At 37.9% G+C, this 17,202-nt stretch overlaps 1 protein-coding gene and 1 non-coding gene across 4 annotated transcripts; both read left to right on the top strand.

Annotated features, from left to right (window-relative positions):
• The first annotated feature begins 4,082 nt into the window (after positions 1 to 4,082).
• LOC102079926 (WD repeat-containing protein 78) lies at positions 4,083 to 13,811 on the top strand. Of its 3 annotated transcripts, none has more exons than XM_005451028.4 (17): positions 4,083 to 4,237; positions 4,398 to 4,527; positions 5,701 to 5,813; positions 6,876 to 6,955; positions 7,205 to 7,361; positions 7,810 to 7,949; positions 8,060 to 8,182; positions 8,352 to 8,540; positions 9,301 to 9,437; positions 9,705 to 9,791; positions 10,419 to 10,570; positions 10,715 to 10,866; positions 11,305 to 11,417; positions 11,536 to 11,634; positions 12,910 to 13,133; positions 13,266 to 13,419; positions 13,683 to 13,811. In XM_005451028.4, exons 1-17 carry the CDS (start codon positions 4,209 to 4,211, stop codon positions 13,731 to 13,733), a joined length of 2,130 nt encoding a protein of 709 aa, XP_005451085.1. In that variant the 5' UTR covers positions 4,083 to 4,208; the 3' UTR covers positions 13,734 to 13,811. The 3 variants fall into 3 exon arrangements, with proteins under 3 accessions (XP_005451085.1, XP_005451084.1, XP_005451086.1); XM_005451027.4 differs by having other exon boundaries at positions 11,305 to 11,426; XM_005451029.4 differs by lacking the exon at positions 8,352 to 8,540 and having other exon boundaries at positions 11,305 to 11,426.
• A 2,565-nt stretch (positions 13,812 to 16,376) lies between these two features.
• trnat-agu (transfer RNA threonine (anticodon AGU)) lies at positions 16,377 to 16,450 on the top strand. Its single transcript has one exon. It is a non-coding gene; the product is annotated as a tRNA-Thr (tRNA).
• The last annotated feature ends 752 nt before the right edge of the window (positions 16,451 to 17,202 follow it).

The following is a 17,202-nucleotide window of genomic DNA, read 5'->3' as shown; positions in this document are numbered from 1 at the left end:
TTAAGGCTTAACCAAATGCAAATCTGTGATCACTGAAATGTGAAAGCATATTGGTATCCTATGGTATATGCTTTTTTTAACACCATGACTGAATAGAAAAAAATTATTTTTTAGGGCTGCTGATTTTTTAAAAAGGAATTGTTTATTAAGTACTATTGAACAATACAGGTCCAGGCAATAGATGGATCAGTACATTTGTGGAGTTTTACGGTGGCCCTGAGAGGCCAAACGGACTGCAACTTCAGAAAACACTTGCAAAAAGAAAAACACTTGCAAAAAGAAAAATGCTGCAAAAAGAAAAATGCTGCAAAAAGAAAAACACTTGCAAAAAGAAAAATGCTGCAAAAGAAAAACGCTGCAAAAAGAAAAATGCTGCAAAAAGAAAAAACACTTGCAAAAAGAAAAATGCTGCAAAAAGAAAAACGCTGCAAAAAGAAAAATGCTGCAAAAGAAAAAACACTTGCAAAAGAAAAATGCTGCAAAAAGAAAAACACTTGCAAACAGAAAAATGCTGCAAAAAGAAAAATGCTGCAAAAAGAAAAATGCTGCACAAAGAAAAACGATGCAAAAAGAAAAACGCTGCAAAAAGAAAAACGCTGCAAAAAGAAAAATGCTGCAAAAAGAAAAAACACTTGCAAAAAGAAAAATGCTGCAAAAAGAAAAACACTTGCAAACAGAAAAATGCTGCAAAAAGAAAAACGCTGCAAAAAGAAAAATGCTGCACAAAGAAAAACGCTGCAAAAAGAAAAACGCTGCAAAAAGAAAAACGCTGCAAAAGCACACAAAGCACAACGGAAATGGGAAAAAAGACAACGGAAATGTTTCTGGGGAGACAATAACCGGACGGACCAGTTGCACGAACCAAAACGTATGTATGGCTGTATCCCAATTCAGGGACTGTTTCCCAATTCAGGGTCTGCAGCCTTAAAGTACGCAGCCTTAACGGTCCTTAAGGGCCGCACTCAAAGACCGCTGAGGCCGGCTTGTAGGCTTGTAAGATGGGACGGTCTAGCCTCCGTCGCGCTGCCCAGGTTGCCTAGCAACCATGATACTAACAGCTGGAAACGTTTCATACAGCTTTGTTTGACAGAAATGAAGGAGAACATATTTTGTACATTTGTTTCTACATGAGCTTTGTGTGATTTGATAAGTATCTGAGGCTGATGATTTTTGGGCTTCATTTCTGTACTGAACAGTCATTTAAGATTAGCTAGTAAATAACAATTAGCTCATGTTGTTCATGAGACTAAAGTCATCTCACTTTGGTAATGTAAATATAATATGGCCAATATTTTATTAATCATTATTAGTTATTACAGCAGTGAACATGAACTCTGTGCCAAACACTGAGCTTCAGTAAAGATTCAAGTTGCATTTATTTATATTTCCTATCACCTTAAATCTTCACTCAAAGACAAGCATCTTTGACAGTGTATATATAGATGTATTATATATAAGAGACAAATATTGTTTTTTTTAATATGTTGGCATTACTAAATTTGGCTCAATGCTTATATATGTGTGGAAGAAGCAAATGTACGAGCTGTGATAACTGTTTCTGATAGAATGAAGAGTAGACTGATATATTAAATATTCCTTTATTGGGTGAGAAAATCAGAGCATGTCATAACTGCTTTAAGTCACACAGAATAGATATCAGAGCCTTAAACAGGCTGACTTCTGCTAAATGGGTCAAACTGGGCAGAAAGTACACAAACACATAACATCCTTATAGAATATGATGTAACACTATAGATCAACTTACCTCAGACTATATAAAGCATATAAACAGTTACAGCAATATGATGCAACAAACACAGCAGTGCTACTAATCCAAAATACTCAAAGCTTCATAGAACTGAAACAAACATTTATTTTTAGCTCCATTCTGCTGCTGATACATACTTTAGGTATCTGAATATTAAACTTGTTGCTGCCTTTCATAGTGTGTAACTTGAAGGCCCTGAGTACTTTCTCCCACACTGAAAACACTGGAATGATAACATTATTTGAACATTACCTAATAAGACTGATTCAGGACAGACAATTAGTTATGTTAAACTTTCCTAGCAGTCCTTCACAAACAGGGAACAGTCTGTCTATTCTCTCCATCTGTCAGCTGCTGCTGGCTCTTCCTCCTCCTCTTCCTCACACACTGCTGAGTTTGTCCTGGTGGATCATCAGGGGTGCAAAGCCTCACAGATGATGTGCAGCAGTGGGTCCCTCAGTCTGTCCTCACTCTGGACACTTGCAGTTGTCACACATGGAAATCAAATGTGTGATAAGCTGCAGGATTCAAACACAAGTGTAACTTATAAATACATGTTCATACTTTTATTCCACAATCAGAGAGAAAGAAAAAGGGAGAGAGTGCAGGACAGACAGACAGGTGACAGTCTCAGGTGTATACACTGCTACAAAACAGCACAAGAGAAGGAGGATTTAATGTTTGTGTTATTACGAGTGCTAAACAAGAAGAGTTCCCAGATGGTCCAGTGGACACATGTGTGACTCCTGTGATTAAAGCATCTTTCTTTCAGCTTAACGATTGAACCGTCAGCTCGTTCAAACACACGTTAAACTCCGTTTGGCTCGACACCACCGAACAGAGGCAGCAATATAACATAGCGAACATTAACAGTGCAGTGAATCCTGCTTGTGCCGTCATATTCAGGACTGCAAACCGAGCAGCATCACTGACTTTCAGCTTGTTGTGTTTGTGGATATATGACTGACTTTAATTATCCACAAAATCATCAGATTCTCTGTAAGATTAAGGTCGACTATCTAACGGCGTATAAAGTAAAGGCTTTAAAACAAAGTAAATGCTGAAAGTACAAACATCGCTAATGTCACATAACTTTGCCGGCATGTGGCCAACAGTAATGTTTTAATGTTCCTCATTATTAAACATTTGCACATAAATAAGTGACATAATATTCAGAACTTACTTTTGAAAGTTTACTCTTTGGCCGCTCCACTTCTTTGAAGTGTCTCCCAGTGCACTTGTTAGCATGTTTTGGTTCGTGCAACTGGTCCGTCCGGGTATTGTCTCCCCAGAAACATTTCCGTTGTCTTTTTTCCTATTTCCGTTGTGCTTTGTGTGCTTTTGCAGCGTTTTTCTTTTTGCAGCGTTTTTCTTTTTGCAGCATTTTTCTTTTTGCAAGTGTTTTTCTTTTTGCAGCGTTTTTCTTTTTGCAGCATTTTTCTTTTTGCAGCGTTTTTCTTTTTGCAAGTGTTTTTCTTTTTGCAGCATTTTTCTTTTTGCAGCATTTTTCTTTTTGCAAGTGTTTTTCTTTTTGCAGCATTTTTCTTTTTGCAGCATTTTTCTTTTTGCAAGTGTTTTTCTTTTTGCAGCGTTTTTCTTTTTGCAGCATTTTTCTTTTTGCAAGTGTTTTTCTTTTTGCAGCATTTTTCTTTTTGCAAGTGTTTTTCTTTTTGCAGCATTTTTCTTTTTGCAGCATTTTTCTTTTTGCAAGTGTTTTCTGAAGTAGCAGTCCGTTTGGCCTCTCAGGGCCACCGTAGAGTTTCCTTTCGCTCGTGTTTTCCTTTACAGTTCCTTTAAGTCTTATAAAAACAAGTGCAATGTAATCTAAAAAAGGCAGCAGCACCAGATGATGTGTGGTACTCTATTATAACAGCGGCACCGTGTCAGCTCTTTACTGTCACCTTGTGGAACTATGTGTAATTTTTCTTACACCTTTACGCTTCTCCTCATGCCGTTACAACACCACACTGCTGCTCACTTGAGTAATCATACACCTTCTCTACTAATAATACTGACTTCCACACTCCATGGTTATCTTATCTTCCAGATTGTTTTTATTTCATTAAAGCCTCTTTAATTTCAGTGGTTATTGGGACTCCATATATAGAATAACCAGTCAAATATGGTTTAAGAGTTTGCTTTAAAAAAAATCCCGTCTTTGCTGTAATATAAAAATAACCTTTTATATTTATTCCGCTTTTTTGTTTTGCTTTTTAGCAAATTCCGCTACCATTTCGCCCAAGAATACTTTAGTAAGAAGTCAGTTTCGGATTGGTGGGACATTATTGTTAGACATAAAGAAGAAGAGGGGGGGGGCTTTCTTGCTTGTGTGACACTAACTTCATGTTCAGGCTAAATAACATCATAGGACGTTAGCTTTGAACCATTGCTGAAATTGCATAAAAATTAGCTTTGAGCTCCAAATTAAAGAGGAAAAAAGATGAAGAAAAGTAGTGGTTGGTCTAGTAGGTAAGTTAACTGTTTATAAAATGTAAAAAACAATTAAGTAAAGTGTATGATTAGAGAAAGTTATAATAGCATTAGCTTATCTGGGGTAGCTGTCAGTGATAGTTAACAGATTAGCTACTAACGTAAAACTTATGGTTGTGTTCATTATGCTTTGTTTCAGAACTTCTCTAATAAAGAAATCCTCAGGATCAGGACTTTGTCAAGGCAGTTTACCAGGCAATGGTTTTAACCAAAAAGAAAAACCTGAGGACCAGAAAAGGAGAAATAAAGATCTTATTGGAAGAGTTCGGGTATTTAGCATTAGCTTAAAGCTCTTTCTTGATGATGGTGATGCAGGTTCATATCTTAATATCTTCATTTATAGAGATTTCTCATGTAGCCAGAAGAAATTATTATTTTGCTGGGTTTTTTTCTTGTTTTTGTTTTTTGTTTTTTGGATGGGATAACTAAAAAAAAAAAAAATCAAGTTCATTATCTTAAAACCTTGACTCAAGATCAGTCAGCATTTTAAACACGCAATCAATAAGTCTAAATTTTGGGATAATAATCTAAAATGTTTGCATTTTTTTCCCCCAGTGGAAGAACCAGGCTTCCACGTTTGCTTTGCATATCTACTTGCCAAGCTCCAGTAAAACTTGCAAAAGTGGAACCATAAATGTAGAGACCATAATCATCACCTTCAAAATAAAAGTTATGCCTTAGTGTTATTGTCAACACAGTTAAAAAGGTGCAGCTTTTACTTTGAAGGCAAATATTCTACAGTTTGTATGCATCATGATACAAATTATATTGGTCATTTCCTTATTGATCGTGAAGGTAAAATATATAACCGACAATTAAACAAAGTGCAATACGTAACACATCTAAATAATAGAAGAAGAACATTCTGGAAAAGTTACAAATGAACTTTGGATAAAATTTGATATTAGTTATGCTGATATAAAGACGATTTAATAACTTTAATACTTAATAATTGCTGTAAAAGTAGAAAAATTAAATTTATCATCCTGTCTACATCTGCCACCTCTTCCTCAGGCTTGCAACCTCTCTTTCTTGCTGTTCACACTGCTCCTCTTCATCAGTGTGCAGCTTTTCACCTTCTCAGGTCTGATCTTCATGCCTGAAACCCGTTTGATATGTCTGGTCTGTTCCGGATTTCACTCTTTATTTGCTCAGATTTGTTCCCCAAACTCTGGACTCTCTGCTCAGTTCAGCTATTGTTCTGTGTCTGAAGCACAAAGAAAGACAAAGATGAAAACCTCCGTTTTGATCCCTTTCATCTCTGACTGGGATTTAGGTTCTTGTCAAACCAGCTAACTCAAAGAAAATTAACTTTAAGTTATTTCTCTTTGGAACAGAAAACCTCAAAGTTCTCTCATCTAAATGGTTAACAAACTGACTTTTAACTGAAACTTCCTGGTTAAAGCTGGCAACCGTGTGACTTTGACTCCGTGTCTTTTCAGGTGGTGGATGATGATGGCGATGATGTCACTCCCCGCCCCCTGGTTTGCCCAGTGCCAGGATTCCAAAAGTCCCTGGATGAACTCTTTTCCAGCATCCCTAAACTTTCCAGCAGGTACTAGATGGTTACATTGGATATAGTTTTGTAATATTTTTAATTTGTTGTCATTTTTACATTTATCTTTTCAATTCAGTTCAGTTCCAGTTAGTTTCCTGAGTGATTTTGTTTTTCATTTTCTAATTATGATGAAGGTGGTATTTTCCATATGCAGAAATTACATGATTAGAATGGTTTAGAAAGTTAGCTTTTTATAGCACATGCTGTACTTAGAGTCCTGTAGACATCCCAGTCTCAACACATGTTTACATCAATTCCTCCTCATGGTGATTCAGTAAATACTATCTTAGTTCTTATAAGACTTTAAACATTTAAAGAGATAGGAACATACAATTTTAAAAGTTGCACTTTTATGTGGGCTAAAAAAATTGCAATCCTTTTGACTTAATGTTTTTAAAAGTCTGTAGGATGATCCTTTGGGATTTGTTCCTAAATTAAACACATACTTCTACTAATAGATTTCTTAAACAAAATACTTACATTTTAAAAATAAACTGAACTTCTTGAAGGAACTTAATTGATGGATGGATAATGAAGCTGCTGATAGAAAAGTCAACAAGTAAATAATCAGAAGATCAATATGAATCATTGAAAACACAAATAAAACATTTGTGAAAATTACCGTCTTCTGATTTTTTTAGTAGTAAAAACTATCAATGTGCCATTCATCAATTAGAATTATTATTAAGTGTTAGTGGTCAAATAAATACAAGTACCAGTACTCCAGAATCTAAAATCAAAGACAATTTAAGTCAGTTTTACCTTTTATTTTAGTTCGAGACAACTATAATAACCTCGCCCATCTGTGTAAACTTGCTTGGATATGATATTTTTCACGTCTTTTTAAATGTTTTACTCTGCACTCTTATGAATCCACTTTGTTTTCATGTTATTTGTTGTTATAAGAAATAAAGTTAATTATCAAAAGGCAGATCTGGTGGTGATTTCAGTGAGTGGCAAAGTTAGTAAGCAGCCCAGTGATGGTGACAATGGAAATTATATAGAGTACAAGCGTACATATATATACTAAATATGTTTGTTCATGTGTATCATTATCAGCCATCCCATAGGTCCTACCCAAGACTCATTGAATGCAGAGATTGAGGATATTTTTCTTGGACAGACACATCCACCTCCACGTGATTACTCTTGTTTTTCTTTTTAATATATTCTCTCATTATGTTTATTGTTGGAGTGATTTTCTCTTTCTGGTACTAATATTGACCTTTGTTTAAAAATTGCAATTTCATGACAATTCATTAACATTGCAATTTGTCATTAAATCACAAATTCTTCTGTATTCAACATAGTACCCTTAAAATTATCCCACATCGTCTTTTTGCCTTTTATTTGAATTAGGCTTTTTCGTTTGTTTTGTCATGTGTCAGAGTTGTTTAAAAAAGGAGATGATGCGGAACAGCATGCAAGGGAGAAGGTGGTGGGTGAATGTGATTACAACTCGCTTACTGAAACCGAAACCATTACGTTCCTGGACATACCCCCCACCATAATCTCAGTGGTCGATGATGACGCAGAAGCAGTAATGTGAGTGGAGGGTGAAAACACTAAATAACATTCATCACAAGCTGTGTTAACTGAATATTTTTACATTTTGATGAATTTTTAAGCTCATCCAGCCAGAGGTCTGATGAGGCTGTCCATCATCACCTGTCAACAGTTCACAAGAATTGTTGTTTCTCCTACATTATTGGTTGTAATTTAAACAAACATCAGCATACATAGTGATCACCTAATGGGTCTTCACCCAAATAGTTCTGAAGGTCAAGGTCACATTTGTTCTTTGTCTGGTTATCACGTAATTCTGTCTCTCACTCTGCCAGCCTGACAGACAAGAAAATCTAACACAACTTCTGACATGCACTGGCACTTTATGTATTTCACTGAAGAAAGCCTTTCACATGCAGTATGCGTGAAGATGCAAATATGCTAGCCTTCAGTTAAAAAAATATTTTTTCTCTCTCCTCCTGTGTAGACAGAGAAACCTCAGCTATGCTGAGCTTTGCAAGAGCAGAATGTGTAGTGATAAGTACATCGACAGATCGATGCAGACATTAAATGGAGCCCTTAAAAACAAACTGACCCAGAGTGAGAAGACTGGTACTGCTGGAAAGGGTAAGTCTCAGTGAGAATGAAACACCTCACACTTGATTAACTGAACAATTAGTGGTTATCAATTCAAAAAATAAATAAATAACGTGCTATTTTTTCTCTGATATTTAAAGGTATGGCGGCTACAAACTGGGACATCTATGACTCTCTTTACAAGCAAAATGAAACCTTTGAAGGTGAAGAAGCTGATTGCAAGGAGAAATCAGTGAGCAGCAGGAGCAACACCACTGACACAGGTAACTCCAACTTCAGTTGGTACTTCAGTTCTTTCAACTTCTAAGAATAAATACATGTTTGTCCTTCATATAATAACCACACTTTTGATGGTCTTTCCTATTTCTGTTTATTATAAACAATTTTCTCAAAAATAAACATTTATAATTTTCTCATTGAACATTTTCTCAGACAACACCATCAGCTCGCTGACAGAAATGCAAATTTGTGGAAGCATTTTAAATCCTGAGTCAGAACCAGAGAAAGAAATTCTTCTGCCAGAGTTATTAACAAACGTCTCATGTTTTATGGAAAGGACGGTTGTATTGGACTCTTTTCAGGCCAATTTGGCTGCTTATAGACAGCTACCAATATCTGAAGGTAAACTCTGCTTATATCCCCTTTCTCTTTCTGAACTCTAGTAGTAGCTTGACATGATGTCCATCCATCCAATCATCTATCCAGCCATCCATCAATCCATTTTCTCCTACTTATCATATTCAGGGTCTTGAGGGAGGGTAGCGTATCCCAGCTATTATAGGGTGAGAGGCAGAGTAAAGCATGGACAGATCACTAGTCTTTCGCAAGGCTCTCTGTTTAATTCTAGCCAGACACACATTCTTTGGGGCTGCATCTAACATAAAACTCTGAGGTGTGGTGCTGTGGTGACAAGAAAGTAGCCAAAAGTATCATTCATAATGTCTCTTTCAGTCAGATTTTTTCTGATTTGCTATCACTCTACACTGACAACCAGAGCCATGTGTATGAGAGGGTATATTAAGGTTATCCCCTCCAAGAGTAGAAAGTACTGAAAAAAGCTCAGAGAATTAACAAAGACAACGTCAGGAAGGAAAACAGGACTGTATATACACAGAGGATAGTTTGTTGTGGGACACTGGGGAGAAACAAGGCACCGGTGAAAGTAGTCAACAAAAAGTGAAGAACGAAGGAGACAATCAGACGGAGAACTTAAAATGAAAACAGACACACAAGAAAGCACAACGTAATGTCCACCTGCTGAACATTAGAGAGGCTTCATTTTTCAGACAGGGAGACTATGTCCATATTTTATATACAGCCTTTAGAAAACCATAGCATATTTACATTAATACTGTATTAAGTGTATTATGTGTTGTGTAAGGCTCTGACAGAATGGCGAAGCATGGAAAACACAGTGAGGAGAGTTTAGATCCTACTCTGGAACTTCTCTGGGCATTCACTTGTGAGCTCACCAGAGGATACTGCATTACCAGCATGGCCTGGAACAGGCAGAACCCGGTAACAAAAGAGAAAAAAAAAAACAAAGACTAAAACAGTCTTTGTCATGAGTCTCATTATCATTTGTGTAATTTTTGTCCGTAAGCAACATTTGATAAACATTTTTCCTGTGTGTAGACTTTGTGAAGCATTTTAGACACGATAAAGCCTCATTAATGATTATAGATGAAGCAGAAGTGCAGGCATTGCCCTTTTTCTGGTTCTACCAATACTGATATTTGTTTACAATACTTCATTTAAACTGCTGCTTTTGTTGTGCACTGCAAGGATATCCTGGCAGTAGGATATGCAGACTTTGACTCCAGGTGCCTGAAACCAGGTCTGATCTGCTGCTGGACCATCAAAAACATCATGGTATGTTTAGACATTACTGTATTTTTCTTGTTTGTTTTTTATTCCTGCTATCATATTTATCTCAGTTTGCCCATATTACAAGGGTTAGGTGGGGTGGCCAATCAGAAGATTTAAAAAAAAAAATTGCCTTTGTTCAGCTGATTGCTTCTAACATCCTGGAATGTGCCTCAAGAGACTCCCACACCACATGCTTTTTTATCTTAATATGATCCGAGGTACAAAAACACCAACAACACACCCTGTCTCTGGATTGTATGGAGGTCAGAAAGGTTTCTGTGTTAGGAAAGCAGCTGGTCCAGATGGTGTCCCAGGGTGTGTACTTCATGTATGTGCTGATCAGCTGCTGGAGTTTCTCATAAGTATTTTGAACCTTTCCTTATCCACTGCTGTTATCCCAGTGTGGCTCAAAACCACTACTATTGTGCCTCTCCCTAAATAGCACAATATAGGGGTTGCCATATATTGTGACCACTGCTCGATTGCAGTCAAGCCTCTCAGTTCCTTGTGCTTCAAGAGGCTGATCCTAGCACATATCAGAAAGCAGCATCCTGCCATACTTTTAATCCCAGCTTTTGTTGTTGTTCTTTTAAACATAGTATCCTGGTTTAAACTCTGTCCTTTGTGCAGTGGCCAGAACGTGTCTTTCACTGTCACAGCAGTGTGACATCCCTGGATTTCTCAGCTAACGACCAGCTTGCCGTGGGAATGTTTGACGGCACTGTAGCCATTTACAACATCTGTATTCAAGACGGCAGTGTTGCATGTGTTGCTAGCAGCAGGTGAGCACTGTATAGTGTACGTGTGTGTTAGGCTCTCTATTAGTGTGTGGACAGAGGAGCATAAAGTAACCGTATACATAATATGTCAAGATTTAAAAAACACTAATAAAAATCTGATTTCTTTTCTAATCTTTCTGTTTGTAGTAAATCCTCCAAGAGGCATCTTCACCCAGTATGGCAGGTCACCTGGACTGCAAAAAGGCTGGAGTTATCACTGGCAGATGTTCTCGTCTCAGTGTCATCAGATGGCAGGATTGCCAAGTGGTCCATCAGGAGCCATGATCTTGACTCCACAGGTACTGCAGTCTGCCCCTAGCTATTGTTCCCACTGTGCAGTTACAGTTTTTACAGTCAGCTGCACTAATTTCATAACACGCCTGGATTATCTATGGAGCGGATTCACAGCATAATGCAACTTTTTAGTGCCTATACCAACAAACTATTACACGACTAACACAGACTACCATTAATGCTCACGTTCAAATTAACATGCATTTCTAGGAAACAAAAACGTAAAACTAAGTATAAATAGTCATTTTTTCTTTGCCAGGTTTCTAAGTAGAGGAAGAGTGGAGGACATACAGCGAATATAATATAACAGTAATAAAACAAATGCTGGTTAATTATTTTATATTTTATGGAGCTTCTGTAAAGTGTTACAATGGAGCGCAGTGGTTTAACACTACAGTAACATTTCAAATATCTGCATGGTCTATAAAAATATTTGTTCTTAGACCTGATGTGGTTTAGGAGCGATAAAGAGTGCAAAGAGGCTGCAGAGAACCTGAAGAAGAAAAAAATGGTGCTGTCCAAACCTAATGCTGTTTGTGTTGACTTCCATCCAACAGTAAGAAATTTAAGTGAGCCAAATACTTAGCCAAAAAAGTCTTGTCAGTAATCAAAGTGTGAAAATGTCTTTTTTGTATGTTTTCTAATTTCTCGCCCATGTTGCATTCCTCCTGCAGGACTTTGGTATTTATCTGGCTGGCACACAGGAGGGCCTTATCCACAAGTCTTCCTTTTCTGAAGGTCACAGCTTTCTGGCCACTTACAAAAAGCACATTGTAAGTGCTTGAGGGTAAACAATTTGACTGAGTCATATTTGAAATGCTGTTTAAGTTAGTAAGGATTTCCAACTGGTGGATCAGTTTACATCAGCTGATAGGGTTATTCTGGCCTAGTGATCTTGTTAAATACAAGAACTACTAGTTAACTGAATTAACTCTAAAGGAAAGTCAAAGACTAAAAAGATAAATGGTGGCAGCTCCTTATTACTGACCTGGTTTAGCCTTGTGTGCCAATGCTGTTAGCCCCTGCTACCAACTCTATTTGCTGTCATCTGACATCATCTAATAAAAGCAAAGACAGAATTTTTTTTTAATGGAAATGGCATCACGCACTGGTAAACCTCGCCTGTTTTGAAGCTTGATTTTAGCCATCCCTATTTTGTCTATTTGGACCCAGAAGTTCAGATCTGGATGCAGTAAGTGAATGACTCATCCTCACATGGACATGCAAGTGAAGATGGACAGATGGCCATGTATAGACACAACTTATAATTTAATATTAGCAATTAAAAATGCATCACATAGCCACAAATAACTGCTAGTTAGTGCTGAATAACGTACAAATAGATTAATATTTATAAAAACTGAGCACAAAATGAACACAGACTTCTTGGGTGGGCTGTTAGTGCCATTAATCACTCAGCAAGCCATGCTATCTGTCAGCTGATTGCATTCAAAATAGTCCAAAAGGCCTACTACAACACTACAGATACAGTTTTTAGGCCCAGGTCAGTCATTACATTTAGTGGTGGTAGAGCCTCAACATCTGTGAAAAGTTCTATATAAGTAAACTTCACTTATCCACTAATGCACAAAGACCCCTTTACCCTTGGTTCAACTCTTGTGCTGGCATCCACATCATCTACTTTTAACAGCTTATCTAATTCATTGAAATGTATAAATTCTACTTCCTCATAGTCAAAAACATAGATGTCCAGAGTAAAATTTGTAGAATTCTGTAATAAAACAGAATTATTGTAGGCATTTGCATCCATATAAAAGTGACAAGAATAAAAAAAAAAACAGCAGCACAAACACTACTGTCTTCTGTGATGTGATTGTTACTTTACTGCCCATTTGATTTATCACTACATTTATAATATTTATTTAAAGATGAAAGATAGAATAGAATAGAATAGAATAATCCTTTAATTGTCCCACAAGGGGAAATTTGGTTGAAATTTGGTTGTATCAGCAGCAAAAAAAAGATAAAAAGATAGAGGCAGGCAATTCCAGAGTTTTCTCTTCATGTCTAATCTTGCTCTCTCTCAGGGCTCTGTGAACCACATTGAATGGTCACCATTCAACCCCGATGTGTTTTTGAGCTGCTCCAGTGACGAGACTGTCCAGATGTGGAAGCAGGGCCGCCCTGTGATGACGTTCAAGTCCATTCACCAAGGCCCCGTGTTCTTTGCTAAGTGGTCCCCAAACTGCTCCACGATGTTTGGAGTAGTTAAAGAAGACCAGGTGGAGATCTGGGACCTGAATTTGAGCATGTGAGTCCATCGGATTGAGATCTCAGTCTGCTTTGAGGTTTTTGTACTTTACCTGTTGTTTTCACCTGATTTGAAGTGTGATCTGATTTGAAGAGATCTGCGTTCACTAAAAGCAGAAACATTTCTTTGCAGCGTGTTTCCAACTATTGTGCACCATGCTGAGCCTGGTGTGAGGCTGACATCCTTGCTGTTTGCCAGGGGGACAGACTGTGTCCTTGTAGGGGACAGTGGAGGTCAAGTGACAGTCTACAAGCTCAAGAACTTCAGAGTGGGAGAAAGCAAGCAGGTAAAACTCTTCTACATGAAATGGATAAGAACAACCGTGTAATAATAAGTTCAAAACATTGATCTTGTTTGTTTTTCATGTTTTTTATACTGAGAATGCAAACTCAGCCACACAGTGAATAGTAAGTCTTGTCTAGAAGATATAACAGGTGTACATTTAGGAAGAAGCATCAGTGAAAAGAGGAGAGAAACGGCACACGCTACTGTGGCGTAAAACACATAAGAACTTGTAGAGATGTCAGACTGAGGTTTTGTTTCTTTCAGGTGAACACTCTGGATGAAATCACCCAACATACCATTTCCAGATATTTCTAAGTTTTTGTTCAGAAGTTTCTTTGCCTTTTGACTTTTATGTGTTATACCCTGCGATAAATAAAGTTGTGGATCTTTGAATTGTACTTCTTTTTCATTTGTAACTGAATGTGATAAGCAAAAGATAGGTCTGACTGGGAAACCTCACTTTCAATGTGTCTTACAAGTCATTACCCAGCAAGCACATCCTGGATAATCCTTGTTTCTCTAATAATTACTATAATATATAAAATAAACTTCATGTTGATTTCAGCATGACCTGAAACTAGTGACTGAGCCCCTAAAGTCATCGGGAAAGTGCTTATTGAGGTTGTTACAGTATCAGAAAAATTAGGGCAAGTTTCACTCGGATGCCTCTTTGAAACAAGTGGTATCGCCCCCTGATGGCCATTAAAGGGAGGATTAAGCTCCCAGACCTCTAATGTAAAGACATTAGAGGTCTGGAAGCTACTATATGTCCATCTTTTATATACAGTTTATGGAAGGAAGCCTTTAATAAAATTCTGTTAAATATATAAAATTCAACATAAAAGCTGAATATAATACAAGAAAGTACCACTATTAAACAAAATAGTTTAAAACATCATCAGAATGTATTCAATGAGTGTTGCTTCTTTATATCTAACCATGAAATGTTAGAGGCACAAAATGAACCACTTCCTCTTTGTTACTGTATTTGGCCTGTATGAGCTGGGCCTAAGATTTCAGACACAGCGACTGTTCCCAGCAGGCCAAAGACTGAAAGATGTAACTGACAGACGAGGCAGATCTGTTAAGTTTTTACCCCGCTGTGATCTGTGGTTGTAAGGTCACATATCCTCACATCATGTTGCTTAAGTCAGCTCCTCTCTGCTTATATTAAAGCAGTGAGTAACTACAGGGAGCGGAAGAATTAATCCCATAATGATAGGTCACAGACAGAGCATGTGATTCTGGTCAAGATAGAAGCATGAAAGACTGTGGAAAATGGCAGAAGGCTTTTGTTTGTGGAGGGAAAAAGGATTTGAGCTTGCATTGCGGCACAGCAGGAAGTGAACCTGGATTTGAAAGTAATGTGACCATGTTGCTTTCTGAAGGCAGACAGATTGAAACTCACTGTGGGTATCTTTTTACTCAGTTTACATGCCTCCAAACCTTTTTATAGATACCGTGCAAAGTATCATTTAAGTTTGTTTTTCTTTCTGAAATATTTTTGTATTGTAATTAGGATTTACCTCATTTTTTTTCTCAGTTTTTAACACTTAAAACAGAGATAATTGTGATTTCATTCATTTTAAATGTGAGGCAAAGATAAAAACAGTTTGATGGCAAGAAGCACAGTTATATATTGATATGTCCTAAAGGAACATAGCAGCTTATCATATGCAGTGTTTTGTGACATTAGCAAACAGTAAGGTGCACCATACAGTCGCCGGCCACTGCATTAGGTACACTTGTTCAGTTGCTCATTGACACAAATATGTAATCAGCCAATCGCATGACAACAACTCAGTGTGTTTAGACATGTTAAAGACATCCTGCTGAAGTTCAAACCAAGCATCAGAATTGGAAAGAAAGGTGATTTAAGTGACTTGGAACATCTTATGGTTGTTCACCGCAGAAGGGCTGCTATTTCAGAAGCTGAAGCTGACCTACTAGGATTTTTCCACACATTCATCTATAGCAGGGTCTCAAACTTAAATGAGTGGGCTATTGCTGGGACAGACATCTCACTGAAGGGTCACTTTAGTGTTAAAGTAGTACAAAAACCAACAAGAAAATTCCCGCCAATATTTTCGAAAATGTAGTGTTTTGTTTGTTTGTTTGTTTTTACATGAGCTCAAGAAAATGAGACAGAAGATTGGACAAATGTTGCCTTGTCTGATGAGTCTCCATTTCTGCTGCCACATTCAGATGGTAAGGGTCAGAACAACATGAAAGCAAGGAGCCATCCTGTCTTGTATCAGCAGTTCAGGCTGCTGGTGGCGGTGTAATGGTGTGTCATATTCTCTCGCCACACTTTGGGCCTCTCAGATGAACATCATCATCAAGCATCACAATTCAGTGGTGGGCGTTATGGACGGCCTTTGGGGGTCCAGACCTGTCCAAAAAGATCACCCCACTAATCAGAATTTAAAGCATGACCCTACCGGAAACCGCGAAAGTAATGGAAAAGTGATGAGCACATTCTGCGCTCACCGCGGTCAACGGCCCCGGTGTTTGGTGAGTTCATCAATCCACGAGAGAAAATGCCTCTCCTGAGTGTTTCCTACTTTTCCCGTGTAATGTAAGATATGTGTTTTTGCACGTTTACGGCTGTGGCTACAGTGCACTATCCGTGTATGAGTGTATCACTGTATCGTGCATGGTGTGGTTTGAAGTGGCTAGTTTGTCCTTCGGTTTGTTGTGTAGCCTGTAAAGGTGGTCCACTGTATGCTTAGTACGCATATAGCACTGAGTCCTGCACTAATGTGTAAAATGTAAATTTAACGGCTCTTAAATGCATTTAGTTTATAACCTCTGTGCTTTTTACAGCATCTCTGGCTGTGTATTATTTTACGGCACAGCCAGTTTTAAATTGAACTCTAACTTTTTCGACAATATTGCCTAAATTGATCGTTGCGCTATCGCGGCTACGCAAGATTTGGCACGAAGACGTCGCACAGCGGCGCCGTGGCTTAGTTGGTTAAAGCGCCTGTCTAGTAAACAGGAGATCCTGGGTTCGAATCCCAGCGGTGCCTTTTCGGTGCGCCAGGAGAAAACTTCATGTTGCTGCAGTAGTGTCATTAAAGCACCTCTTTGTTAAAAAACACAGAAGGCTGATGTCTGGGAACATGAGGAGCTTATGAAGCAGTTTAATTCACCAGAATACCAAATCATGTGATGATAGCTGATTGTGGAAAATATTAAGATAGAAAAAAATAATACAGCCTGAAGAACAAATAAAAAAAAAAAAGCCAATCTCAATACATTTAGATATGTAACATGGTCAGGGATACTTGCTGAAGCATCACAGTGGGACAGTAAAGGTGATTTAAGTGACTTTGAATGTGGCTTGGTAGTTCAGAAACTGCTGATCTACTTTTATTTTTCCACAAATCATCTGTAGGGTTTACAGAGAGTGGTCCATAAAAAGAGGAAATATCCAGTGACCGGTGATGTCAGAGGTCAAAGTAGAATGGCCAAACTGCTTTGAGCTGATAGGAAGGCAACAGTAATTTAAAGTACTACTCGCTACAACCAAGACATGCAGAAGAGTATCTCTGAACACACAACATGTTGAACCTTGAGGCAGATGAGCTACACCAGCTGAAGATCACTACAGGTGCCACTCCTGTCAGCGGAGCGTAGGAAACTGAGGCTAAAATTCCCATAAGCTCACTGTGATTGAGCGACAGAAGACTGACAAAATGTTATGGCTGAGGCTGATGGTGGTGGTGTAACAGTAGGGGATATTTTCCTAGAACACTTTGGGCCACTTAGTACCAACCAT

This window comes from Oreochromis niloticus, linkage group LG7, assembly GCF_001858045.2.
Source record: "Oreochromis niloticus isolate F11D_XX linkage group LG7, O_niloticus_UMD_NMBU, whole genome shotgun sequence".
NCBI classification, from domain to species: Eukaryota; Metazoa; Chordata; class Actinopteri; order Cichliformes; family Cichlidae; genus Oreochromis; species Oreochromis niloticus.
The sequence above is the reverse complement of the archived record's forward strand: the minus strand, read 5'-3'. Positions and strand labels throughout refer to the sequence as shown.

What these genes read in the sequence shown, in the direction of transcription:
- LOC102079926 (XM_005451027.4), top strand. Translation starts at nt 4,209, where the DNA reads ATGAAGAAAAGTAGTGGTTGGTCTAGTAG. An exon ending in AGTAGTGGTTGGTCTAGTAG is followed by an intron (nt 4,238 to 4,397) that starts GTAAGTTAACTG and finishes GCTTTGTTTCAG; the next exon opens with AACTTCTCTAATAAAGAAAT. An exon ending in CCACTTACAAAAAGCACATT is followed by an intron (nt 11,635 to 12,909) that starts GTAAGTGCTTGA and finishes GCTCTCTCTCAG; the next exon opens with GGCTCTGTGAACCACATTGA.